The following is a 27,868-nucleotide window of genomic DNA, read 5'->3' on the forward strand; positions in this document are numbered from 1 at the left end:
GGCAAGGTTAGGTAAGGTAAGGTAAGGTTAGAGAAAGGTAAGGATAGAGAAAGGAAAGAATAGGGAGAGATGAGACAGGCAAGGCAAGGTAGGGCAAGGTAAAGTAAATTAAGATAAGAAGAGGGATAGGTAAGGAGGGGTGAGGCAAGGTTAGGTAAGGTAAGGTAAGGTTAGAGAAAGGTAAGGATAGAGAAAGGAAAGAATAGGGAGAGATGAGACAGGCAAGGCAAGGCAGGGCAAGGTAAAGTAAATTAAGGTAAGAAGAGGGATAGGTAAGGAGAGATAAGGCGAGGTTAGGTAAGGTAAGGTAAGGTTAGAGAAAGGTAAGGATAGAGAAAGGAAAGAATAGGGAGAGATGAGTCAGGCAAGGCATAACAAGGTAGGGCAAGGTAAAGTAAAGTAAGGTAAGAGGAGAGATAGGTAAGGAGAGGTGAGGCAAGATTAGGTAAGGTAAGGTAAGGTTAGAGAAAGGAAAGAATAGGGAGAGATGAGACAGGCAAGGCAAGGTAGGGCAAGGTAAAGTAAAGTAAGGTAAGAGGAGGGATAGGTAAGGAGAGGTGAGGCAAGATTAGGTAAGGTAAGGTAAGGTTAGAGAAAGGAAAGAATAGGGAGAGATGAGACAGGCAAGGCAAGGTAGGGCAAGATAAAGTAAAGTAAGGTAAGAGGAGAGATGGGTAAGGAGAGGTGAGGCAAGATTAGGTAAGGTAAGGTAAGGTTAGAGAAAGGAAAGAATAGGGAGAGATGAGACAGGCAAGGCAAGGTAGGGCAAGGTAAAGTAAAGTAAGGTAAGAGGAGGGATAGGTAAGTTCAGGAGAGGTAAGGTAAAGGTAAGGTAATTTAACGTAAGGCGAGGGTAATGTGGGAATATGGAGTATTACGAAAACAGTGAAGGGAAAGTGAGAAAAAAATACCCGCTTTCGCTTATATATGAAAAAAAGATGATAGTGTTTTTTTTCTTTAGTTTGACGCTCACACACACAGATGCACTTTCCTTTCTAGTTTTGTTTTATGTTTTTGTTTGTTTTGTTTCTCTTGCGTGGGTTTAAGCTGCATTAAGACGTGTTCATAAGCCCCAAAAATACGTGTTTCTGCTTTTTCTTTCTTATTCTTAGGCGTAAATTCTTGCACAGTCTCTCCTTTTCTTTTTATTCTATTTTCTTTCTGTGTGTAGGTACGTAAGGCCAAGCGAAAAGCAAGTTAAGGTAGGCGATGGAATGATGATTTGGTAAAGTAATGGTAGGGTAATTTAACGTAAGGTGAGGGTAAGGTGGGAATATGCATAGGTAGGGTCAGGTAAATACAAGGTAAGGTAAAGTAAGGTCAGGCGATGCAAAGATAAACCGATAAGGGAAATGTGGGGTAATTTAACGTAAGGTGAGGGTAAGGTGGGAATATGGATAGGTAGGGTCAGGTAAATGCAAGATAAGATAAGGTAAGGTCAGGCGATACAAAACAAAACAAAATAAACAGGTAAGGTAGAGGTAGGGTAATTTAACATAACGTGAGGGTAAGGTGGGAATATGGATAGGTAGGGTCAAGGTAAGATAAGGCAAGGTCAGGCAATGCAAAGATGAACCGGTGGAAAATTTGTGAAGAAAAATGAAATACTGAATCTCGCGAGGGACGGATGACACGCCGGATTCGCTCATTAAAAAGGCGGATAAACACATGAACTAATTAGCGGATAAAAGAGGCAGGTGGAAAAAGGTAAAAAGAAGTAATGAGGTAATTGAATATCCAAACAAGCACAGAGAGAGAGAGAGAGAGAGAGAGAGAGAGAGAGAGAGAGAGAGAGAGAGAGAGAGAGAGAGAGAGAGAGAGAGAGAGAGAGAGAGAGAGAGAGAGAGAGAGAGAGAGAGAGAAAGGAAATGAGAACCAAAGAAAAGAAGGTTAATAAAGTCTTCCCTTAAAAGCTGGAGAATTGAATGAAGTCTCTCTCTCTCTCTCTCTCTCTCTCTCTCTCTCTCACACACACACACACACACACGGAAAGAAAACAGAATAAAAAGAAAAGGAGAGACTGTGCAAGAATTTACGCCGAAGAATAATTAAAAAGGAAGCAGAAACACGTATTTTTGAGGATCATAAACACGTCGTAATGCAGCTTAAACCCACGCAAGGGATTAAAACAGACAAAAACATAAAACAAAACTAGAAAGGAAAGTGCATATCTGTGAGAACGTCTAACTAAACAAGAAAAAAAACCACTATCATCCGTTTTTTATATTTAAGAGAAAGCAGGTAATTTTTTCTCGCTTTCCCTTCACTGTTTTCGTAATAAATATATAAAAAAAAAAATAATATAAGTAAACATCATCATATTATTCCAAGCTGTTTGTGTGTTCGCGCGCATTCACAACTTTCCCTTGTGAGGCGGAGGTAAAAACTGTGTCAACGGGAACAATGGGAGGAGGAGGACCAAGAGGAGGAGGAGGAGGAGGAGGAGGAGGGAGAGTGAATTATGGGGTGATAGAACAGAGGAAAAAGAGGAGAAATGGGAGGGAGCGACGGTGGAGGCCAAAGAGGAGATAAGCAAGAGGAGGAGGAGGAGGAGGAAGAGACAAAGAGGAAAAGGCGTAGTTCAGGGGAGGCTCTTGATACAGAATGGAGAGAGGAGACTGTAGTGCCTTTGTCCGAGAGAGAGAGAGAGAGAGAGAGAGAGAGAGAGAGATATGAGTATGTATACCGACATCTCTCTCTCTCTCTCTCACAGTTTTGGAGCGAGTCATTATATTTAATAAACGTAAAAAACTCTTTGAAATATTACCTTAATGAGAGAGAGAGAGAGAGAGAGAGAGAGAGAGAGAGAGAGAGAGAGAGAGAGAGAGAGAGAGAGAGAGAGAGAGAGAGAGAGAGAGAGAGAGAGAGAGAGAGAGAGAGAGAGAGAGAGAGAGGGAAAGAGAGGGAGAGAGAGGTTGGACAGTGAAGGAATGGATTGGCAAGTGAAGAAATGGAGATAGAGAAGCAGAGATAATAGTGAAGAGAGAGAGAGAGAGAGAGAGAGAGAGAGAGAGAGAGAGAGAGAGAGAGAGAGAGAGAGAGAGAGAGAGAGAGAGAGAGAGAGAGAGAGAGAGAGAGAGAGAGAGAGAGAGAGAGAGGGAGAGAGAGGAAGGGAGAGAGGGAAAAAGGAGGGAAGGAGAGGGAAAATAAGGGAGAAAAAAGGGGAAAAAGAAGGGAAGAGGAGGGAAGTAATAGGAAGGCAAGGGAGAGTGAAGGGAGGTAGAGGGAAGTGAACGGGTTATTAGGACATGAGAAGAGGGAGAGGTGAGTAAGGGAAGTGAGTAAGGTAGGGAGGGGAGGCAAGGGAAGGAGGGTGGAAGGGAGAGAGGTTAGTAAGGGAGTAAGGAAGGGGAAAGGGTGTCAGTAAATGTGGAAGGGAGAGGTGAGTGAGAGGGAGAGAGGTTCATGAGTCAGTAAGGGAGATAAATAAGGGAAGGAGGTAATGGAGGGGGGGAGAGTTTTGTGAATAAGGGAGGGAGGGAGGGAGAGGTTCGTGAGTCAGTGAGGGAGAGAGAAGTAAAGGAAGGAGGAAGAGGGAGGTTATGGATGGGGGGTGAGTTTAGTGAGTAAGGGAGGAAGAGGGAGGGAGAGGTTCGTGAGTAAGGGAAGAGGAAGTGAGAGAGGGAGGGAGAGGTTAGTGAGTAAGGAAGGGAGGGAGAGAGAGGTAGAGAGAATAGGAGGTAGTAAGGGTGAGGTTAGAGTGAGTGAGGGACGGGAACGTGATTGAAAGAGAGGCAAGGGGGGGAGGAAGGGAGGAAGAGAGTGAGGGAGGGAGGGAGGCAGGTGCGCTCGTGTTGCTAGTGGTCTAAAGGTCAACTCGAGTGTGATCAATAGCAGGTGATAACAACACTTGGCTTTCCCTTACCTGTCCTTGCCCGGCCCTTACCTCACCTATCATGACCCTCACGCTACTGACACACTGGTTGAGAGATCGCTACAAGGGGTACTTTTAAGATAGGTCACACTGGCTACAATGGTCACCCACTTAGCTTTGCCCTACCTGTCCTTCCCCGGCCCTTAACTCACCTATCATGACCCTCACGCTACTGACACACTGGTTGAGAGATCGCTACAAGGGGTACTTTTAAGATAGGTCACACTGGCTACAATGGTCACCCACTTAGCTTTGCCCTACCTGTCCTTACCTGAGGGAAGGATGGAGAATAAACAGGAAGACGTAGAATTAGAAAGGAGGAACAGAAAACGAAAAGGGAAGAGGAAAGCATACATGGGGTGGGTGGGAAGGCTACTACACATACTTGCAACAAAATAGAAATACGATGAAGAGTCTAGTGAAAATGTCGGTCATTACTTACAAGGGATTGCTATTTGTCCTCCTGAGAGACCCCCGCGATGTTTGTTTGTCTTTGGTGGTCAAATGAAAGTTGTTTAATACGTACTTTACTAGCGTGCTTTTTTTTTTTTTTGGGGGGGGGGGGTGTTTGTAATGTCTGGTATTATTGGTTGGCTCGTATTTAATTCATGTAGATACTTCCAATTATTTCAGGAAAATGGCGCGTATATTAATATTTTGATAAATATGAAACTATCGACAATACGAGATTATTATTATTATTATTATTATTATTATTATTATTATTATTATTATCATTATTATTATTATTGTCAATATTAATGTTGATGAATACACAACGTAATTTTTAACGAATTAAGATATCAAGAAAGGAAAAGAGGGATGAAATAAAGAAAAGAGGAAAGAGATGGCAGGAATAGAAAGTAAGGAAGGACGGAATGAAGAAAGGAAGGGAGGGAGGGAAAAAGGAAAAGGAGTGTTCCAACGGGACAAGGGAAAAAAAAGAGGAAGACATAAACATAGAAGGGAAGAAAAAACAAAGGAAAAAGCATGCCGGCAATATTACCGTATATTCTTGGCGCCAAGGCTGCAAGGTGACGCGGTAAAGATATCAAGTGTTTCTCTTTCCCTCCAGGTAACAAACAGGTGAACACAGGTAGAGGTGGAGGGAAAGTGCTTCGCTAACAGGGTTACGGACACCTCTAGAATTCAAAAGAGAACTAAGAATATCCAGAAACCAAGACTTTAAAACCAGAAAATATGAACAGTTACGGGAGTTAAAGAACTAAAAAAAACACTTACAGAATTTTGATACTTGGAAACAAAAAAATTATAAAAAAAACCCCTCATAAACCCCCCAAAAATGACAATGAATATCTAGAAACCAAGTGCCTAAGAACTGAAAATATGAACACATGAGGGGCTTACAGAACTAAAAACATTACTTCCAGAAGTCTGAAACCTAGAATCAAAAACACTTCCAAAAACTTCAAGAACTAGAAAATCGGGAGCAAGAACTAAGAACCAGGAATGCATAAATAAATAAAATAATTCTAGAATTCTGATAAAAAAAACAATAGACTTTCAGAACTCAAAGGCCTAAGGAAACACACACAACAAGAACTTTAGAACGAGAAAAAGAACCAATAAATAGAAGCCAAGAAACAAGGCCTCCAAAACAAGGACTCACACCACCACGCAGGACACTCACACCACGAGTCCTACACCCACTGGCGAGCCCGTGCGTCCCTGAGTGTGTCGTGGCGCGGTGCCCCCGGGATGGTGGTGTGATGAGCGGCCCGTCCCAGGAAGACCCTCTCCGCCCGCTCCTCCAGACGGTGTGTCACGCGGGGCTCATCACTCTGGCGGCTGTCATGGCGGACCAGGCGCACCAACTCCCGCACCTCGGCCTCAACAGACTCTCCGGCCTCCCCCTCCGCCAGCCGCCCGTCAGGCTCACCAACAAGGAGGCTGAAGGAAGGGTGAGCGGAGGGATCCAGGAGACAGAGGAAGCGCAAACAGACACACAAACAGCCGCACAAACCTCACGTCTCTTGCCTAATGAAAAGGTGAAAGAGGATGAGAAAAGGGACACAAATACCTCAAGCACCGGTCTCTTGTCTGACAGGGACGATAAGGCAATGAGAGACACACAACAGAAGACTCATGCCAACAGTTCCCAGTTGCCTGACGCAGAGGACAAGAAGGAAGAGGCGCGAGATCGACGCCTACCCAAGATGGACCTCCCGTGCGCCCCGATCTATAGCTTTGACGAGGACGGGGACATTCTGCAGTGTGCCGAGACGCCGAACCTCCCCGACGTCAACAGAAACTTCCCACACGGCGAAGAAACCCACGAAGCGACGCAAGGAAGTTTTACGGACAAGAGCGAAACTTCCACCGACAGCGCCGCGCCCGAGAAACCCATTGAAAAAGCTCCAGATGCTGAGGAAACCGAAGGAAGAAACTCCGTCACTTCTTGTAGCGCGGCGAGAGGGGAAACTCAGGAAGCGTCGCCATGCCAGGAAAATAAAGTCGAGGAAGAGGAAAAGGATGCCGGAACCTGCAGCCACCCAATCCTTGCTTCCGTGGGCGCTGCAGAGGAGACAGTTCCGGATATTGACTTAGCGGAGCAGACAGACACACACGACATGCACGACAGCCCCGAGACCCGCGCCGTGATGCTCCCCGAAGTGAGGGTGTCGGGGAGCCTCAAGGTCACGCCGAAGATCAACCTCCACGCGAGCTCCGTCGAGGTGGAGGACGACTACCTGGAGAGTCACCTTGAGGACGATCACCTGAGGGACCTGTGCGCCTCCCTGATGGCCGAGTGTGGTGAGTAGGAGTGCTTGTTTGTTTGTGTTTGAGTGTGTGTGTGTGTGTGTGTGTGTGTGTGTGTGTGTGTGTGTGTGTGTGTGTTTATTTGTAGTACCCAAGTTTCCATTGTGGGTGATAAACTCTACTATCTATTCATCTATCTATCTTATCATCTATCTTTCAATGAGAGTATGGTAAAAAAAAAAAAGGGACAGAGCGAGCGAGAGGGAAATTAATAAGCGCGACAGGTGTGCAGGTTAATGAGGCACAAGAAGGAGGCTCACCAGGTAGCTCTAGGCTCCATACAAAGGTCTCTAGTGTCTTCAGTCTACGGTAAAAATAGCCGGGTCGTGCGAGGCTCTGAGCTGCGCCTTCCGTCACCGCGCACTAAGAGGTCTGTCCCGCGGAGGCTTGGGCTATTCACCCTCCCTCGCAGCAGGTATTTCTTCTCCGTGCCCGACAATGACGCGGCTCGGCAGTAAGGAAGTAATTGGTCATCGCCTTGTGCGTGTGTTGCTTCTGGGTTTCTATTTCTGTACGCCGGCTCTCTCTTATTCGTGTCCTGTTTTTTCCTGTTTTGTTTTGGTTTTCTTTTTTATATCTTTTCGTTTTCTTTTTGCCTTTTTTTATTCTTTTCCTTTTCTTTCTATTCCATTTTCCTTTGCTTTAGTTTCTTCCATTTTCATTTCTTTCCTTTCTTTTTTCTTTCTCTTTCTTTCTGCATTCCTTTCTCTCTTGTTCATCGCCTCTCTTAATTTTCTATTCTTTTTCTTTTACTTTCTTCTTCTTCTTCTTCTTCTTCTTCTTCTTCTTCTTCCTTTCTCTCTTTACTCTCTTTTCTCTCGCTTCTCCTTTCTCTTTTCTCCTTCCTCCTTCCTCCTCCTCCTCTTCCTCCTTCACTCTTTCCTTGAACTAAATAATTATGAACACAAATTTTACGCTTCACGGACTTCATCATGTAACCTCATCACTGCTTTCTCTCTCTCTCTCTCTCTCTCTCTCTCTCTCTCTCTCTCTCTCTCTCTCTCTCTCTCTCTCTCTCGTATAATGGAGCACACAGGTACGCCTCGTTACCTGTCCCACTAGACGTTGCCAGGTAAATAATCAATCAAGGTTAAGATGGAGAGCCTTCAGGTGCAGCTCAAAGGTGAACTAATGTAATATTCCGTAATAATAATTTAATTCACTTCTCATAATTTCACTTCGTTCTCTCTTAATGCGTCTCATCTTCACCCAACTCTCACGATTAATTCTCCGGGTGAATCTTGATATAACAATTTTCGAGACATGTTTCAAACGTGTCTGTGAGGTAGACCTGTTAGCGTGGTCATTACTTATGCATTCACTGGCATTATCTCAGACAGGTGCCTCTCTTCCCTCGTTCCCTGCAATTAACACCCAGGTAAGCCGTGACTGAGTAAAGAGATTTATTTCACGTAAGCTACAGTTAATCACCAGGCCTTCAGCCATTCTAAGTTCGCTGCATAATAAAAGCCTTTCCAACGTTCTCCACCACTGTGTCTGATGTTAGTACGCCATCCTGCTCCGGCAAGTGCTCTAATTTCATCTCTCCACCTGCTAACCCAGAAATTGTAAAGTCAGGGCAAGCAGAGGACCAGGTGGAGATGAAAGTGAAGACCATTTGCAAGTGCAGGATGGAGTGCAGTAACATCGGACAGAGAGAGGTGGATATCGTTGGTTTGTTCAGTAGCAGACTTATAAATTATAAGATGATGATGACGCATTACAAGTTCACTGCAAGATAAAGGCCTTTCCCAACGCGCTCCACCTCACCTTGTCTTCCTCCTGGTCCGGCAAATGGTTTAACTTAATTTCACCACCTGGTTCTTTGTCTGCTACAACTTATCCTACAGTTTCTGGGATGTCACTCTGCATTACTAATTAAGGTCAACCGTTTCATGTAAACATTTTAATTATGAAAACATATAAACGTTAATTACGAGTTATATACTTATTGCTAGGCGTATATCCAGTTTTATGAAGAGGTTATTATTTTTTTAGCTACAAGTCTTCAGGCACAGCAGAACAACAGGGGAAGAAATCGCAGCAAGGGAGGAGAAGCATGACGCCTCTCTGACCCTAACAAATCATACTTTCCGCCACCTTTTTCTGTACCCTTTTTGTAGGAGCAGCGAGTGCCGGGCTTGTTTTTCCACTTTGCTTTGTTCTCTCACCCAAACGCATCACTCTTTCTGGCCTCTTCTTCTGTACCCTTTTTGTAGAAGCAGCGAGTGTCGGGCTTGTTTTTCCACTTTGCTTTGTTCTCTCACCCAAACGCATCATTCTTTCTGGCCTCTTCATTTGTACCCTTTTTGTAGGAGCAGCGAGTGTCGGGCTTGTTTTTCCACTTTGCTTTGTTCTCTCACCCAAACGCATCACTCTTTCTGGCCTCTTCTTCTGTACCCTTTTTGTAGAAGCAGCAAGTTGCGGGCTTCTATTCCCAGTTTGTTTTACTTTGAGAAAAAAAATATATAACTTTTTGGACACTTTCTTTTGTACTCTCTTTGTAGCAGAAGCGAGTTGCGGGCCTGCTATTTTTTTCGGTATGTTTTGCTCCTTGACCCAAACGGATAACTTTTCTCAACACTTTCCTCTTCACTCATAACGTACAAGTAGCGAGTTCCGGCCTTGTTTTATGGTTTGTTTTTCTCTTGGCATGTTTCCTTTGTCGATAAAAATAAAGTACACAGAAAGTAAGTGTGGCAACCATTAGCTAGTGGAAGTCAGGAGAGGCAGAGGACAAGGTGGAGAGATGAAAGTGTCGACCATTTGCCAAAGCAGAACAGAGTACACTAACACCAGACAGAGAGAAGTGGATAACGTTGGGAAAGGTCTTTGTTCCGTAGTAGACTCGTAATGACTGAAGATGATAATGATGGACTGAGCATGAATCAAATAGGTATTCGCTCCAAAACGTACATTTGATATTAATGAATGATCTGGTCTCGTACTCTTCTTCCCTGTCCTTGAAACCTTCACGCAGAGGTTATTATCATCATCAGAAAGAGAATTGCCGACGCTCATTACTAACTATGTATATATTAATTTCCGGCTCTTATATTTTTTTTTCTCTTGTTTCAAATGCCATTTTTACCAGTCCTCAGGCAAAGTTTAATATCAGAAAGACAATATGAAGAATGCGGAATAAATTAATTACATGAATTTCCAGTCGTACTTATTAAACTTTCCCTTCCTATTATCTAAAACTCACGCTTGGAATAACCTTTTTTTTTTTCTTCTTTTCTTATAAGTTTACCAAGTTAGATATCAGAAAATCAGGAAGGCAATAGCAAGACTGAAAAATGTATTGATTGTAAAAACATTTCCAACCGTTAATAATAAAGTTTCCCTTCCTTGCACTTCAAACCCATGCTTCGAATTACTTTGTTTTCTTTCTTATAAGTCCGCAAAGCTATAAATCATTAGAAAGTAAAAAGCAATAATGAGGAATAGATTAATAAAGTAGTATATCAGTTTTCAATCGTATTAAAATTCCCTTTCTCATATTTAAAATCATGTTTGGAACCACTTTTTCTTTCGTACAATTCCACAAGCAGAATCAAACACCACCAGAGGGAGTGAGGAATAGATTAATAAAGTAGTATATCAGTTTCCAATCGTCCATATCAAAATTCCCTCTCTTATATTTAAAATCATGTTTGGCACTACTTTTTCTTTCGTACAATTCCACAAGCAGAACCAAACATCATCAGAGAGAGTGAGGGAGCACCATATTCAGACAGACACATTTTCAGTCGGACACATCAAACTTTCCCTTCCTTAGACCTTAAATTCTTGCTTGTATTGACTTCCTTTCTTTACTCACTTTTCCTTCTTTACTTACTTTACTTTCTTACCAGTGCGCAGGCAAAGTTAGCCATCACCAAGAGATAAAAGCAAGGGCGAGGAACATATTAATTACGTTTATCACTTTCAACTCGCAAATATCAGACTTCCCCTCCACTTAGAAGCCATGTCTCAGTCCTCCGCCGGTAGAGTTTAATCAAGGTAAGTAAAAGGTAATCCCAGACGGTGGCGGCAAAGGTTAATTAACTAACTAGATTTACCTTCAATCTAAGCCTTTTCCCGCCGCTCCGCTCTCTTAAAGTTCTTCCTCTCTACGCGCGTGAAGATGAGGCTTAACGTCCGCCACTGAAGAAGAAGGAAAAGAGAACATATACGACTCCTCCCTTTCGCCGCCTCCTGTGTGGCTCTGAACACACGAGCCTCGAAAAGCGTCACTCGGAAACCCACTTTGTCGCTGAGTGGAAAATCTGTCGCGGCTTTATTCACGTTAAGGAGGAGGAGGAGGAGGAGGAGAGGTGAGGATGAAGAGAGATTACGCCTTCACATGATACCCATTTCCCTTTGAGTAGAATCCTTATTTCCCCCATAAAGAAGGGATATATGGATGCGCCTTAGAGGAGGAGAGGAGAGGAGAGGAGAGGAGAGGAGGAGGAGGATAGGGTAAAGGAAGAGGAAGACAGCGAGAAAGTATGCTAAGGAGAGGAGAGGAGAGAGGAGAAGGAGGAGGATAGGGTAAAGGAAGAGGAAGACAGCGAGAAAGTATGCTAAGGAGAGGAGAGGAGAGAGGAGGAGGAGGAGGAGGATAGGGTAAAGGAAGAGCAAGACAGTGAGAAAGTATGCTAAGGAGTGGAGTTAATCAAGTCATTCCTTACATACTTTACATTATCTTCCACAGTCTCCGCCTCAGTTCTCCATTCTTCGCCTTCCTTTCCCCTGCATCCTTTTCTCCCTCTTCACCTCCTTCTTCTTCTTCTTCCCGCCCTCCTTCCCCTTCTTTACTTCGTCTTATTTACCAACACGTCATATTCTTCCTACACATTTTTCTCCTTCCCTTCCTTCCTTCCTCTTCTTCTTCCCTCTCTCCTTCCCGCCGCGCTTGTCTCCTTTACTTCGTGTTATTTATCAAGACATCAGATTCCTCCTTCACATTTTTCTCCTCCTCCATATTCTCCTTTTGCCTCCCTCCTTCCTGCCTCACCTGTCCTCCTTCACTTCGTCTTATCTATCAACACGTCAGATTCCTCCTTCAGATTTTTCTCCTTCCCTTTCGTGTTGCATTCCTCACACTCTTTCCTCTCCCACATTCTCCTTTTGTCTCCTTCCTTCCTACCTCACTTGTCCTCCTTCACTTCGTCTTATCTATCAACACGTCAGATTCCTCCTTCAGATTTTTCTCCTTCCCTTTAGTGTTGCATTCCTCACACTCTTTTTTTTTCCTCCTCCATATTCTCCTTTTGCCTCCCTCCTTCCTGCCTCACCTGTCCTCCTTTGCTTCGTCTTATTTGTCAACACGTCAGATTCCTCCTTCACATTTTTCTCCTTCCCTTTAGTGTTGCATTCCTCACACTCTTTTTTTCCTCCTCCATATTCTCTTTTTGTCCCCCTTCCCTTCTGCTCCTCCCTACCGCATGCCATTCCTACTTCTTTTTTTACCCTCTCCTTGCACCCTTTCACTTCTCCCTCTCCTTTGTCGCCTCCTACTATAGTCTGTCCTAACAATGTGTTCATCCGGGGCATAGAAAGTGTTTGTCAGGTCTTCTCTGATTGGCTGGATTCCTCTTTCACTCTCATGGAGGTTGTATGGGAGCCGTTGCAAAGCCTTATCTCATCATAGCTATGTCTACATCATGTCACTCACACATGCTCTCGTGCTACATGCTTCCATATTACTTTTTTTTTTATATCTTAGCTCACCTCTTACGCGAGACCAACAGTTACGATTGACACCATTAAACACAGCAGTAATTGTAAAGCTGACATATGTTCGTAAAAAAAATCAGTAAAACAAAATAAATGAAGAAATTCTGAAAAGTACAAGTGAAAGAACTGCTCAGAATTGTAATTATCATTTCTTAAATATCACTGTCACTTACAAGCGTCATTAAATTAGTACTGAAATAGAAAAAAGACACATAATAAAGAGAAGTTGAGGGAGCGACTCTGAAGCTTAACTACGCATATGAGCATAGATTATATGGAATGGGCGCCGCTGAGTAACGTAAACGTGGCTGGCTAGGTCCGTGGAGTTTTCCAGGACTCTCCCTCAGTAACACTCCTCCCGTAACGCACTTTTTGTCATGTAGGCAATGAAAAATTGGTGGCAATCTTGAGGAAATCCTGCTGAAAAACCATCCGTGTGATCAGTCTGCTAGTGCTAAATGTATCAAGAAATTTCCCGATAGATTATGTAGAAATTTGTCAACATTGTAATGAAAGAGTTTGCTGGGTAGTCTGTGAGATTGACAGAGAACCTCCATGAGAGACAATCAGGACAGGGCTGAACACACTGCCAAGGCGCCAGAGCAACATTTTATTTGAACAGACTATAGTACTTCATCCATTTCTTCCTTCTACTCTTCCTTAGACCTACGCCTCACCCCGACTACGTCTCCTCCTTCCTTTTCCTCCCTAACACGTACCATTACTCAGAATCTTCCCTTCCCTCCTCCTCATATCTTGCCTCTCCTTCATCCGCTCCTTCACCTCCACTCTATCTTACCTTAACCTTTCCCTCCTCTTCCTCCTCCTCTACACACCTATCTTATTCACCTCTCCTCTGTCTTACCCCCCTAACCCCTTATTCCTGTTTTTCCTTCTCCCACTTTTACCCTTCCTCCTCCTACTCCTTACCACACCTAAATCTCCTCCTCCTCCTCTTTGTCCTCCACACACCTTGATACACCCTAACTTCATACTCTTCTTCCTCCTTCCACTCTTCCCTTCTTCCTTTTCTTACCACACTCAAACCTCTTCCTCTTCCACCCCTCCCCTTCCTCATCACATCCTGACCTACTCCTCTTCCTTCCTCCACATCGCCCTTTCATCTTTTCTTCGCTTCCTTAACACACCCAAACCTTCTTCTACCTCCTCCTCCTCTTCCCCTCCACACCCTTCCTCCTTATAACCACAATCAAATCTACTCTTCTTCCTTCTTTCACCTAACCCCTTCATCCTTTCTTCCTTTTCTAACCACACCAAAACCACCTTATCCTGCTCTTTTCCCTTCTCCACATCCCTCCTTATATCAACAATCTAACATGCTCTTCTCCCTCCTTCACCTCGTCCCTTTTATCTTTTCTTCATTTCCTTTAAACACACAAACAAACATTCTTTTCTTCCTCCTCCACAACCCTCCGATCTATCCTCCTCCTATTCCCACTGCGCCCCTTCATCCCTGTCTTATCTCCCCCCGCAGGCTGGCAGTCCCGGGCACCCTCCACGCAGGGCCCCGTGATGGGTCTCCTGAGCGTGGCGCAGCATGACCCCGTGACCAGGAGGACCCCAAAAGTGCCCTTCGACGCGGTGGTTTTCACGGAACGCAAACCCTCCACCGGGGACGCCCTTGTGCTCTCCCTCGGCCTGTCTGCTGACGGGGCCAACAGCATCCAGGATATCGCATCGAGGAACCAGGTGAGTGAGAATTTTCCTGTGTGGGGGGGTTAGGAGGGAGTCTGGGGGTGGAGGGGTTAGGGTAGGGAATTTAGGGTGTGGGTTTTGGTGGGTTGGGTAGCCAAGGGGAGTTCGTGGTTTGTTGTGGTAAGGGCTTGGGGAGGGTGTGTGAGGGTGGAGGAGTGGGTGGGTGGATGGGGGAGCATGTGTGTGTGTGTGTGTGTGTGTGTGTGTGAGTAAACAGTAATTCTGATAACTTTTAATTGATGTTTTGATATAATAACTCTGCTACTAGAGCCACCAATAACAACAACAGCAACAACAACAACAACAACAACTCGATCACCAACACCAAAAACAACAACACAACAACCACCTCCACCAACAACAACTAAAACAAAACCTCGATCAGCACCACCATCAACACCACCACCTACAACAACTTCAAGACCACCACCACCACCGTCGCCACAACCATCAACATCAATAGAAACATAAATAATAATAATAATAATAATAATAATAATAATAATAATAATAATAATAATAATAATAATAATAATAATAATAATAATAATAATGAAAACCGTAGGAGCATCATCAGCACCATCATTTCCTCTCCCCTCCCCTTCCCCCTTCCCTTCACCTCCCCTTCCCCTCCCCCCCTTCCCCCGCCTCATCACAATGGCGCTGTACACCTAATGGACATGATCACCGCCGCCTCAGGGGACGGGCGGCGCAACGTACAGGGAGGGGAAAAGGAAAGAAAAAAAGACCCGAATTTTAAAGCACAGAACTAACTACTGACTGACTGACTGACTGACTGAACGCCCACCCATCGCCCTCCTCCACCCACAGCTCGAAATAATAATAAAAGAATGATAAACAGTGAGTTGGACATAAAAAGAATAGGAATAAAATAACTAATAATATGATAGAGAAACAGACGTGAATTTTATCGTACAGAACTAGCTATATACTGACTTCCTTCAAACAGTTGGAAATAATAATAATAATAATAATAATAATAATAATAATAATAATAATAATAATAATAATAATAATAATAATAATAATAATGATGTGATAAGCTGGAAATAAAAAAGAATAAGATAAATAATAATAATAATAGTAGCAATAATAATAATAATAATAATAATAATAATAATAATAATAATAATAATAATAATAATAATAATAATAATAATAATAATAATAAAAATAATAATAAAAATAATAATAATAATAATAGCAATAATAATAATAATAATAATAATAATAATAATAATAATAATAATAATAATAATAATAATAATAATAATAATAATAATTACAATAATGCATAAAAGACGTGAATTTTATAGTACAGAACTAACTCCAAACTTTCCTTCCCTTCACACGAAGTTGGAAATAAGAATAAAAATAATGATAATAAATTGGAAATAAAACTAAGATAACTAATAATGATACATAGAAAAAGATCTGAAGTTTAAATTATAGAACTATGTATTACTGACAGAACGCCGTGTTTTCCTTCACGCACAGTTGGAAATAAGAAGAATGAAATGATAAAAAGCGAGTTGCAAATAAAAGAATGAGAATATGAGAAATAATAGATAATAAAAGTGCATAGATAAAGACATGAATTGTAACGTAAAAATCTATCTATTACTGACTGAACTCGTATTTTCTTCGCACACACAGCCTGAAATGAGAGAAAAAAAGTGAGTAAGAAAAAAACTAAAAATTATAAGAATCCAAAATAATAAAATAATATGTAGGTAGAAAAATAAGAAAATGAAATGAACAAGTAATAAGAATAAATAGAAAAAGATGGATTTTGAAGAAGAACGTGATAAATGAAGTGAACGAGTATCTTTCATTAGGGCAGAGCAGGAAATTAAAATGTAAATTGAAACAAAGAAGTAGAATTTAAAGAGCAGAGGTACGAATTAATTGACAGGACACACAGCTCCCTTGAGACACCGCAGGAAATGAAAATGGAAATGAGGCAAAAAAAAGTGCGTGGGTTTTATGCACTCAACTCTTAATCAACTGAAAAGGGAAACTTCATTCTTAGCGGGCTTTTTTTTCTAGTTCTTTTATGCCTTTGAGCTGCTTCCTTTTTTGTAAAAAAAACCCCGCTCACCTGGTAATCAAAAAGAAATAAAACGTGAAATTCAGGGCATAAAAGTAGAAAAAAAATATACTGAGTGAACGCGAATTTTTCCTCTCTTTCACACACTTGGAAATAAGAAGGATAAATATAATAAAAAAGTGAGATGGAGGTGAAAAGTTGGATACAAAAATTAACTTCATAAAAAACAATGAAAAAATATCATTCACGCACACCTGGTAATTAAATTCAATGAAAAATCAAATTCGAAACACAAAGGTAAAAAGAAAAGTGAGAGATAGATAGATAGATAGATGTATAGATAGATGGAGAGAGAGAGAGAGAGAGAGAGAGAGAGAGAGAGAGAGAGAGAGAGAGAGAGAGAGAGAGAGAGAGAGAGAGAGAGAGGTAACTTTTCACGCAACCTGGTAATTAAAACGACTGAAACACAAAATACAACACACATAGGTAGAAAGAAAAGTCTGCAACCCATTGAATCCTACCGTATGAAACGAAGAGGTATACCTTTCGTTGCCTAACCTGGGAAAATGGACAGCACAGAACTAACCATGACTGACTGAACGCCTACCCATCGCCCTCCTCTACACACAGTTGGAAATAACAATAAGAAGAATGATAAACAGTGAGTTGGAAATAAAGCAAAAGAATAGGAATAAGATAACTAATAATAATGATAAAGGTGATTACAATGACTAATACATAATTTTCAAAACAAAAAGGTATAAAAAAAGTCCTTAACCCACTAAACTTTAAATTAGAAAATGGACAGGTATACCTTTTGTTCGGACACACAGATAAATAAAAATAAAAATAAATAAAAGATAAAACTGAAATTCAAAATAAAATGGTATAAAAAAGCCCTCCATTCACTAAAGCTTCCTTTAGAAAAACGAAGATATATATTTTGTTCGCACACACACGTTGATAAAAAAAACATATATATAACAAATAAAACAAATAAAACGTGAAATTCAAAACAAAAAGGAAGAAGAAAAAGCCTCTAGCCCATCAAACCTTACCTGAGAAAATCAACAGGTATACTTTTCGTTCGCACACACAGGTAAACTAAAATATATAAAAAAGTAGAAGAAATAAAACGTGAAATTCAAAACAAAAAGGTGTAAAAAAGTCCTTAACGCATTAAACCTTACCTGAGAAAATTAACAAGTATACCTTTCGTCCGCACGCACACACACACAGGTAAATAAAAAAAACAAAAATAAATAAATAAAACGTGAAATTCAAAACAAAAAGGTAGAAGAAAAACTCTCTCACCCATTAAACCTTATCTGAGAAAATTTACAAGTATACCTTTCGTTCGCCCACACAGGTAAATTAGATTAGAAAAAATAGACGTAACTTCAGAGCAAACTAAAAAAACAACTAAACAGAAACAGCAGCTCACCCACGACGTCCCGCCTGAGTAATTGAACAGGTAACTTTCCCTCATACTCACCTGGAAAAGAAAAGGTAAATAAAGAAGACGTAAAGGTAGAGGATAAAAGTATAAATAAAAATAATCTTACCCGTAAACATTTTTTATTCTCTCTCTCTCTCTCTCTCTCTTTAATTCATTTCACTTTCCTTCACTCCCACCCACGCAAAAAGTCAATGGAGACTGAGCGATGCATTTGGAACTGATGAACAAAACTAACTGATTCTCTCTCTCTCTCTCTCTCTCTCTCTCTCTCTCTCTCTCTCTCTCTCTCTCTCTCTCTCTCTCTCTCTCTCTCTCTCTCTCTCCGTGTCTACAATACAAAGTTTTTTTAAATATATGATATTTAAAACTATCTCACCCATCTCACTCTCTCTCTCTCTCTCCGTTTCTACAATTCATAGGTTTTTGAAATATATGATCGTTACCACTTTCTCACCTTTCTCTCTCTCTCTCTCTCTCTCTCTCTCTCTCTCTCTCTCTCTCTCTCTCTCTCTCTCTCTCTCTCTGCACAATGCATCATATTTCTGTTTAAATGTCAACGTGTACGCAATATCAGGTGGAGATAATTAACAGCAGAGATTTGTTCTAAAAATGAAAGAGAGCATAGTGTGTAGAGAATTAAATATAGTCTATGACAAATAATAATAAGCGTTGAAGGCCAGAGTGTAAACAGATTTGGTTAGGTGGTGTCAGTTTGAAATAATTTATAAGACATGCTTGGTGGATTTATAAACGAAAGCATATAAGAGAAATTTGCTGGAGTAGAAAAAATAATAATAGAATTTGTAGTTGAGGCATGTTTGCTGGATACTTCAGGACACCTCTCTTCCCGAAATTGACCTCTCTTTTGGCCACTCCTCTCAACTCTTTTTATAGGAGATGTGACCTGTGGACTTTTTTCATTATTATTTTTTTGCTCTTGAGCTGTTTCCTATACTCTAAAAAAACTATGAACGAAAGCATATGAAGAAGAAATTGCTAGAGTAGAAAAGTTAGCAATAAAAGAATATGTGTTGAGGGATGTTTACTGCATAATGAACGAAGGAATATGAAGAAGAAATTGCTGGAGTAGAAAAGTTAGCAATAAAAGAATATGTGTTGAGGGATGTTTACTGCATAATGAACGAAGGCATATGAAGAGGAAATTGCTGGAGTAAAAAAGTTAGCAATAAAAGAATTTGTGTTGAGGGATGTTTACTGCATAATGAACGAAGGCATATGAAGAGGAAATTGCTGGAGTAAAAATGTTAAAAATAATAGAATGTGTTGTTGAACTGTCGGCAAACAAATAACATTAAAGCGGATTGTTTGAAGGGATCAGTTGATGTCACTGAAATCTGTCACATCAATGAACCAGAATAAATGAACACTAAGCTAATGGAAAAGATTAGTTTACCATAGACATCATTATTGAAGCTAACATTTATTTGAAGTTGAAACTGTATCCAAGCCTTAATAGTATCAGCGATACTGTTGTGGCCATCAGATATTATGATTAAAAAGTATTACTATTGTTATCATTATTATTATCAATTAAGTATATTGCATTAGGTAGAGCGTTGAGTACATATGATAAATGGTACATAATATTATAACCACGACGCACCTGACACACAGCGAGGAATTAGTGATAAAGAGGATGAAGTAGAATGTAGATAATCAAAACAAAAAAGAACTTGTACGGAGAAAAATAAATAAATAAATTCATAAATAAATAAGCAAATAACGTAATATAGAAACAAAAATAACGAGAACAATCTGTAACCAAAGACACCTGAGACATAGAAAAGAAATAAGGATAAAGAGGATAAAGAACACGGATAATTAAAACAAAAAAAGGCTAACTAACAGGATCCAACAATAAATAAATGGGTTAAGAAAAAAATAATGAAGCGACGGACTGAGTTACCATCATGAGAGCAATACTGACGGTGAATTCATTACACATAATTACGTTACCGCCGCGCGAGAAAAATGATTCACTTTCGACGAGCAGTGAAACTCTGTCTATACAAAAGTGAATTAAATATTGTGACACAAGAGGGATTTTTCGTCTTTTTGTTTTGTTCTTTACTGTAAAAAAAAAGTCTACATGAATCAACATCACTCGAAATTGACCTCTCTTTTGGCCACTCATCAACATTTTTTTTTATATTGAAGCAGTGATTAGCGGCTTTTTTTTTCTTATATTTGCCCTTGATCTGCTTCCTCTACTGTACAAAAAGAGGGCACATTTTTTTTTTGGCATTTAAAACCAACGTTACAAACATCAAAAACAAGGTAAGAGAAATTAAGGTAAATTAGCTGCCATCATGCAACGACGAAGTACAGAAATGAGCGAAAATTAATTAGTTGGTCGTAATTGGCAATCACTGGGAGGGTGGAGGTGAAAGCCAATTTGAGGGTGTGTCGCTTCATGGGCGGGGAGAAAAAATGAATGCTATTATGTAATTGGTCCTAACACTGGGAAATGGGGTGACTATTAGTGTGTGTGTGTGTGTGTGTGTGTGTGTGTGTGTGTGTGTGTGTGTGTGTGTGTGTGTGTGTCCTGTTTTTCAGTTCTCCTCATTCTGTCTATCAGTATAATGTGCCTTTTTGTCTGTCTGTCTTTCCTTCCGTCTGTATGTCTGTTTTTCTCTGCCTGTCTATCTGTCGTTTTTAGTTTGTCCGTCATTTTTCTTCCTGTCTCTTTGTTTATCTTTCTTTGTGTCTTTTCTCACTATCTGTCTTTTCTTCTTTCTTTCTGTCTGTCTCCCTGCCAATCTTATCTGCTTTTTCGCCCTGTCAGTCTACTTCGGTTTCTCTTTCTCAGCGTCTGTCTGTTCCCCTGCCTGTCTGTCCTTTTTCGGCCTGTCAATCTTTTATTCTGTGTCTGTCTGTCCGTGCTGGCAGCCTGGTGAGCGGTACATTCAGGAACGGCAATAATTCATTTCACTTTCCTTCACTCCCACCCACGCAAAAAGTCAATGGAGACTGAGCGATGCATTTGGAACTGATGAACAAAACTTACTGATGCATAGCCCGTTACGTCTATATTGTACTCTCTCTCTCTCTCTCTCTCTCTCTCTCTCTCTCTGACCTTTCCTAGCTATATTTAGAATTCCTCGAAGCTAAAAATAGACCATCTCCACTTCTTCAGCAGCCTCCACTCTCACCTTTTCTCCCATCCCTCCTCCTCATACGCTCTCCCTCCCTCCCTCCTTCACTTGCTATCTCCTCCCTCTTCCTATCTTTCCCCTCGTTGCTTCCTCCCCCAAAACATACACTCTCTTAGAATCCCCCCTCCCCTCCTTCCTTCCTCCTCATTCTTTGTTTCCTTCTCCTCGCTTCCGTTTTCATATCTTCTCCTTCATCGCTTCTCCTCCTTCTCTCCTTCACTTTTCTTTTTCTTTCATATCTCCTTCTCTCCTCCACTCTCTCCTTAATCTCCTCTTTCATCATCTTCGTTCCTCCTTCCCTCTAACTTTCATCTCGTTTGTCCATCTCATTTTCTTCTTCCCTAACTCTCCTCCTCCTCCTCCACAAGCCCTCGTAAACTGGCAACCCTTACAAGGCAACACAAGTGGGTCACCTCCTTATGAATTGTGTTACGAAGGAGGAGGAGGAGGAGGAGGAGGAGGAGGAGGAGGAGCTTATTAGGAGGGAGCGATTGCGGGAGGGATTATAATTGAGGATGAATGGATATAGGGGGGATAGAGAGAGAAAGAGAGAGAGAGAGAGAGAGAGAGAGAGAGAGAGAGAGAAAATGAGACAGACAGACAAACAAAGAAATAGACAATTAAGAACCAATAGATCCGCGGCTCCACACAATCTCTCTCTCTCTCTCACCTGGGAACACCTGCGCACTCACCTGGAGGCCACACGATGATTGGGTTGTTCCGCTCTGAAGGAAACGTAAAGTGGAGGAGGATTCGGCGATATTGATCATTCGGTCCGCTTAGTGTTACCGCTCTCACGCTATTACACACACACACACACACACACACACACACACACACATACACACACACACATCTAAATGTATCTATTCACTGAGTAATCGTATTATTGTCATGTTTTATGATGAAAGAGACAATGAAAGGGAGGGAGGGAAGGAACTGTGTGTATGTTGATGCGTTGGTTAGTGTGTGTGTGTGTGTGTGTGTGTGTGTGTGTGTGTGTGCTTCTGGTACTGACTGGCCCCGAATAATTGAACGAAACACAATTATCATCGCGTTAAAAATTCATCACCGCGGCGCTTCATGCACGGAGGGCACCCACAGCAGCAGCCCGTGAACAGTAGAGTCCCCCCAGCCTATTTTTACCTCTTTAAGCCTCATCACAAAACACCACTTCACGCTACATTACCCAAAGAGTCTAGTAGTATACATTGGCTATACGCAGGTAACATACGGTTTGACATTGTTCTTTAATTTTTGTGTTATTTAAAGTGTGGCAGACAATCTATTTTAACCTCTTTTCCCCTCATTACAAGACGCCACTTCACGCTACATTACCCAAACAGTCTAGTAATTACAGGTGTACGTTCGCTATCCGCAGGTAACATACGTATTGATATTATTCCTCTTTACGCCTCATCGCAAAACACCACTTCACGCTACATTACCCAAACAGTCTAGTAATTACAGGTGTACATCAGGTATGCGCAGGTGATATTAGAATTTACGTTGTTCTTTTATCTTTGTGTTATTTAAAGTGTGGCAGATACCAATTTTTAACCTATTTTCCCCTCATTACAAATTGCCACTTGACGCTACATTACCCAAAGTCTAGTAATTACAGGTGTACATTCGCTATCCGCAGGTTATATTAGAATTAACGTTGTTCTATTACCTTTCTGTGTTATTTAAAGTGTGGCAGACAACCAATTTTAACCTCTTTTCCCCTCATCACAAAACGCCACATCACGCTACATTACCCACACAGTCTAGTAATTACAGGTGTACATTGGCTATACGCAGGTAACATACGGTTTTACATTGTTCTTAAATGTTTGTGTTATTTAAAGTGTGGCAGATAACCTAATTTTACCTCTCTTCCCCTCATCATAAAACGCCACTTGACGCTACATTACCCAAACAGTCTAGTAATTACAGGTGTACGTTCGCTATCCACAGGTAACATATGGATTTACAATGTTCGTTTATCTTTTTGTGTTATTTAAAGTGTGGCAGACAATCTATTTTTAACTCTTTTTCCCCTCATCACAAACACCACTTCACGCTACATTACCCAAACAGTCTAGTACTTACAGGTGTACATTCGCTATCCGCAGGTAACATACGGTTTTACATTGTTCTTTTATCTGTGTTATTTAAAGTGTGGCAGACAACCTAATTTTACCTTTCTTCCCCTCATTACAAAACGCCACTTGACGCTACATTACCCAAACAGTCTAGTACTTACAGGTGTACATTCGCTATCCGCAGGTAACATACGGTTTTACATTGTTCTTTTATCTCTGTGTTATTAAAGTGTGGCAAACAACCTAATTTCTCATCACAAAACACCACTTCACGCTCCATTACCCAAACAGTCTAGTAATTACAGGTGCACAGTGGCTATCCGCAGGTAACATACGGATTTACGTTGTTCTTATAGATTTCCGTGTTATTTTAAGTGTTGCAGCGTTTTTTTTTTCTTTTTGTTCTTGTTATAGTGTGGTAGTTATTTCGGTATAGTGTGTCATATTTTTTTTTATGGAATAGTGTGGCATATTTTGTTGTTGTTTTCTTTTTGGGATAGCGTGGCAGGTATTTTTTTTTTGGGGGGGGGGGTTTATGATGTGGCAGTGGTCCTTTCTTATAGTGTAGCAGTTGTCTCAAAATTTTGGTACAGTGAGGCAGCTTTAATTTTTTATGTTGTTGCTCTTAGTGTATCAAAGCTCCTCTCTAATAGCATGGCAGAGCTCTTTTTTTAATACTAGTTTCCCATGCAACTCAAATGTTTTAGCTCATACATCCAGCCCCCCTCTCTCTCTCTCTCTCTCTCTCTCTCTCTCTCTCTCTCTCTCTCTCTCTCTCAGGGTTATCTTTTTTTCCACAGGCCTCCGCGGTTTTCACTCTCATTTTTTCATCGTTTGTAATTGTTCTGGGAGTTTTTTTCAACCTCAGCCTCCACCTCCTCCCTCCTCCTCCTCCCTTCCTACTCCTCCTCCTCCTCCTCCTCCTCCTCCTAACCTCGTGCGTCACTACATAGAACTGAACACAACAGCTTTTCTCTCTCTCTCTCTCTCTGTAGCAGCTGCCCTGGATATTTCTCTTTTTCTTTGACTCTCTGTCTCTCCTTACTTTTGCGAGCACTTCGATGAAACGCTATGAAATCAATCCTTGAGGGGGGGGGGGGGGGGAGAGAGAGAGAGAGAGAGAGAGAGAGAGAGAGAGAGAGAGAGAGAGAGAGAGAGAGAGAGAGAGAGAGAGAAGAGGAGGGGCAGCACATCCTAACGAACATTTCTGGGAAGTGAAATCAGCCTCTCTTCCCTCTGACTTTTGTTCGTGTTTGTCTGTCTCTCGCGTCATTCAGTTGCCTTTCGTTTCTCATGTACCGTCCATCCTGTGAGAGAGAGAGAGAGAGAGAGAGAGAGAGAGAGAGAGAGAGAGAGAGAGAGAGAGAGAGAGTGTGTGTGTGTGTGTGTGTTTTAGATGAACCAATTAGAAGTTTCAACACACACACACACACACACACACACACACACACACACACACACACTCAATCCAACGAGCTGACTACTAACAAGCGAACTTTTGAAGGCAATAAACTTGTAAGGAGACGAAGGAATAAATAAATAAATAAACAACTAACCAAATAAATAAATAAATAAATAAACAACTAAATAAATAAATAAATAAATAAATAAACAACTAACCAAATAAATAAATAAATAAATAAACAACTAACCAAATAAATAAATAAATAAATAAACAACTATCCAAACAAATAAATAAATAAATAAAAAACTAACCAAATAAATAAAATAAAAAAATAAATAACCTCTAGAAGAAAAAAAAAAAACTGATGCAATTTTGAGAGAGAGAGAGACCCAAAACACTGGAGGACAACACTTGACGGGCTCGGAAGACAGAAGGGCAGGAGAAGGTCCAGAAAAAAAAAATAATAATAAAAAAAAACAAGAGAAGGAAGGAAAAATACAATGGAAACACAAGAACGAAGAAAAATATAATAAATCTTCTTTGTTTTCTGAAGAGCCGGACTTGAGTGGCTCTGAGTGGAAGCGGTCGTGGTGGTGGTGATGGAAGGGGAGCAGGAATGGTCGGTGGTGATGAAAGATTTGATGCACTGGCGGTGAGGGGAAATTGGAAGGGTGTGTGATGTGTGGTGGTGGTGGTGGTGGTGGTGAAGGGGAGGAAGAGAGAGCGAGTGAGTGAGTGATGAAGATAGAAAGGTGAGTTTTGTAAGGTGGAAAAAAGACGAATGAGTGATGGATGACGAAAGGAGGAAGTGGCGATAAAAAAGGAGGAAGTGGCGATAAAAAAGGAGGAAGTGGCGATAAAAAAAGGAGGAAGTGGCGATAAAAAAAGGAGGAAGTGGCGATAAAAAAAGGAGGAAGTGGCGATAAAAAAAGGAGGAAGTGGTGATAAAAAAGGAGGAAGTGGTGATAAAAAAGGAGGAAGTGGTGATAAAAAAGGAGGAAGTGGCGATAAAAAAGGAGGAAGTGGCGATAAAAAAGGAGGAAGTGGCGATAAAAAAGGAGGAAGTGGCGATAAAAAAGGAGGAAGTGGCGATAAAAAAGGAGGAAGTGGTGATAAAAAAGGAGGAAGTGGTGATAAAAAAGGAGGAAGTGGCGATAAAAAAAGGAGGAAGTGGCGATAAAAAAGGAGGAAGTGGCGATAAAAAAGGAGGAAGTGGCGATAAAAAAGGAGGAAGTGGCGATAAAAAAGGAGGAAGTGGCGATAAAAAAGGAGGAAGTGGCGATAAAAAAGGAGGAAGTGGCGATAAAAAAGGAGGAAGTGCGATAAAAAGGAGGAAGTGGCGATAAAAAAGGAGGAAGTGGCGATAATAAAGGAGGAAGTGGTGATAAAAAGGAAGTGGCGATAAAAAAAAAAGGAGGAAGTGGCGATAAAAAAAGGAGGAAGTGGTGATAAAAAAAGGAGGAAGTGGCGATAAAAAAGGAGGAAGTGGCGATAAAAAGGAGGAAGTGGCGATAAAAAAGGAGGAAGTGGCGATAAAAAAGGAGGAAGTGGCGATAAAAAAAGGAGGAAGTGGCGATAAAAAAGGAGGAAGTGGCGATAAAAAAAGGAGGAAGTGGCGATAAAAAAGGAGGAAGTGGTGATAAAAAAGGAGGAAGTGGCGATAAAAAAGGAGGAAGTGGCGATAAAAAAGGAGGAAGTGGCGATAAAAAAGGAGGAAGTGGTGATAAAAAAGGAGGAAGTGGTGATAAAAAAGGAGGAAGTGGTGATAAAAAAGGAGGAAGTGGTGATAAAAAAGGAAGTGGTGATAAAAAGGAGGAAGTGGTGATAAAAAGGAGGAAGTGGTGAAAAAAGAGGAGGAAGTGGCGATAAAAAAGGAGGAAGTGGCGATAAAAAAGGAGGAAGTGGCGATAAAAAAAGGAGGAAGTGGCGATAAAAAAAGGAGGAAGTGGTGATAAAAAAAGGAGGAAGTGGTGATAAAAAAGGAGGAAGTGGTGATAAAAAAGGAGGAAGTGGCGATAAAAAAAGGAGGAAGTGGCGATAAAAAAAGGAGGAAGTGGCGATAAAAAAGGAGGAAGTGGTGTATAAAAAAGGAGGAAGTGGTGATAAAAAAGGAGGAAGTGGCGATAAAAAAAAGGAGGAAGTGGTGATAAAAAAAAGGAGGAAGTGGCGATAAAAAAAGGAGGAAGTGGCGATAAAAAAAGGAGGAAGTGGCGATAAAAAAAGGAGGAAGTGGCGATAAAAAAGGAGGAAGTGGCGATAAAAAAGGAAGTGGCGATAAAAAAGAAGGAAGTGGCGATAAAAAAGGTATATGTAAAGGGGTGGGAGAAAGGGAAGAAAGGGAAATAGAGAATGGGAAATAGTGAAGGGAGAAAGAAAGAAGGTGATGGAGAAGGTGAAGAAGTGAATGAATAAAGGATTAAAGAAACAGGTGATGGAGATGGTGATGGACGAAGTGGTAATGAAGATGGTGATGATGGAGGAGAAGAAGGAGAGGCAGTGTGAGGCGAGTGGTGATAATGGAGGTAATAAGAAAACAAATTAAGATTGTAATGGAGGTGATGAAAACAAAGTAAAAACAAGTATAAATAAAAATAAAAAAGTGCAGTGTTGGAATCGAAGAGAATAAAGTAAAGAATCTAAGTGTATGCAGATTATAGAAAAGATAATCAAGAAATGTACAGAATATAGATGACACAATACCGCTAGAAGAATAACGAAATCAGAACAAGAAAAATATAGATACGAAGAGTGCAGTTATAGAGTACAGAATAAATAGAAGGGTACATGAAGAATCGAAGAGTATGTAAAGTACAGAAAAGAGAATCAAGAAAAGGATAAAATATAAACGATACAACACCACAAGAAGAATAACAAAAACAAAACAAGGAAAACTACAGATACAAAGAGCGTAGTGTATAGAGTATAGAAGAGCACATAGAGAATCGAAGAGTATATAGATAACAGAATAAAGAAAAAAAGAAATATATAGACGACACAATACCACAAGAATAACAAAAACAAAACAAGGAAAACTACAGATACAAATAGCGTAGTGTATAAAGTATAGAAGAGCACATAGAGAATCGAAGAGTATATAGATAACAGAACAGAGAAGAAAAACGAATATAGACGACACAATACCACAAGAAAAATAACAAAAACAAAACAAGGAAAACAAATAGATACAAAGAGTGTAATGAATAGAGGATAGAAGAGTACAGAGGGAATCGAAAAGTATATAGATAACAGAATAAAGAAGAAAGGAGATATATAGACGATACAACACCACGAGAAGAATAACAAAAACAAAAGAAAAACTATAGATACATAGAGAATCGAAGAGTATAGAGTATAGATAACATAATAAAGAAGACTATAGACGACACAACAATATAAAAAGGGGTACACGAAACACAATACCTCTCTTGTTCTTCCCTAGTGAGGCTTGAAACACCTGCCAGCCCCCGCCAACCTCTACCTGTTAAAAGACTAATGAGGGAACAGGATCTCTCTCTCTCTCTCTCTCTCTCTCTCTCTCTCTCTCTCTCTCTCTCTCTCTCTCTCTCTCTCTCTCT

The 27,868-nt window shown here is 40.8% G+C and overlaps 1 protein-coding gene and 1 long non-coding RNA gene across 2 annotated transcripts in view; one reads left to right on the forward strand and one right to left on the reverse strand.

The window, feature by feature from the left end:
• LOC126998008 (uncharacterized) overlaps positions 1-27,868 on the reverse strand; it is an 83,409-nt gene that overhangs the window by 19,726 nt on the left and 35,815 nt on the right. The gene's annotated exons all lie outside the window — the stretch shown is intronic.
• Positions 1-27,868, forward strand: part of LOC126998003 (uncharacterized) — a 59,636-nt gene that overhangs the window by 10,679 nt on the left and 21,089 nt on the right. The window contains exons 2-3 of the mRNA XM_050859275.1: positions 4,950-6,649; positions 13,875-14,089. Coding sequence (XP_050715232.1) covers positions 5,605-6,649; positions 13,875-14,089 — 1,260 coding nt within the window. The 5' untranslated portion in view covers positions 4,950-5,604. The remainder of the gene's footprint in view (positions 1-4,949; positions 6,650-13,874; positions 14,090-27,868) is intronic.

The sequence above is a fragment of the Eriocheir sinensis genome, chromosome 13 (genome assembly GCF_024679095.1).
Source record: "Eriocheir sinensis breed Jianghai 21 chromosome 13, ASM2467909v1, whole genome shotgun sequence".
Lineage (NCBI taxonomy): Eukaryota > Metazoa > Arthropoda > Malacostraca > Decapoda > Varunidae > Eriocheir > Eriocheir sinensis.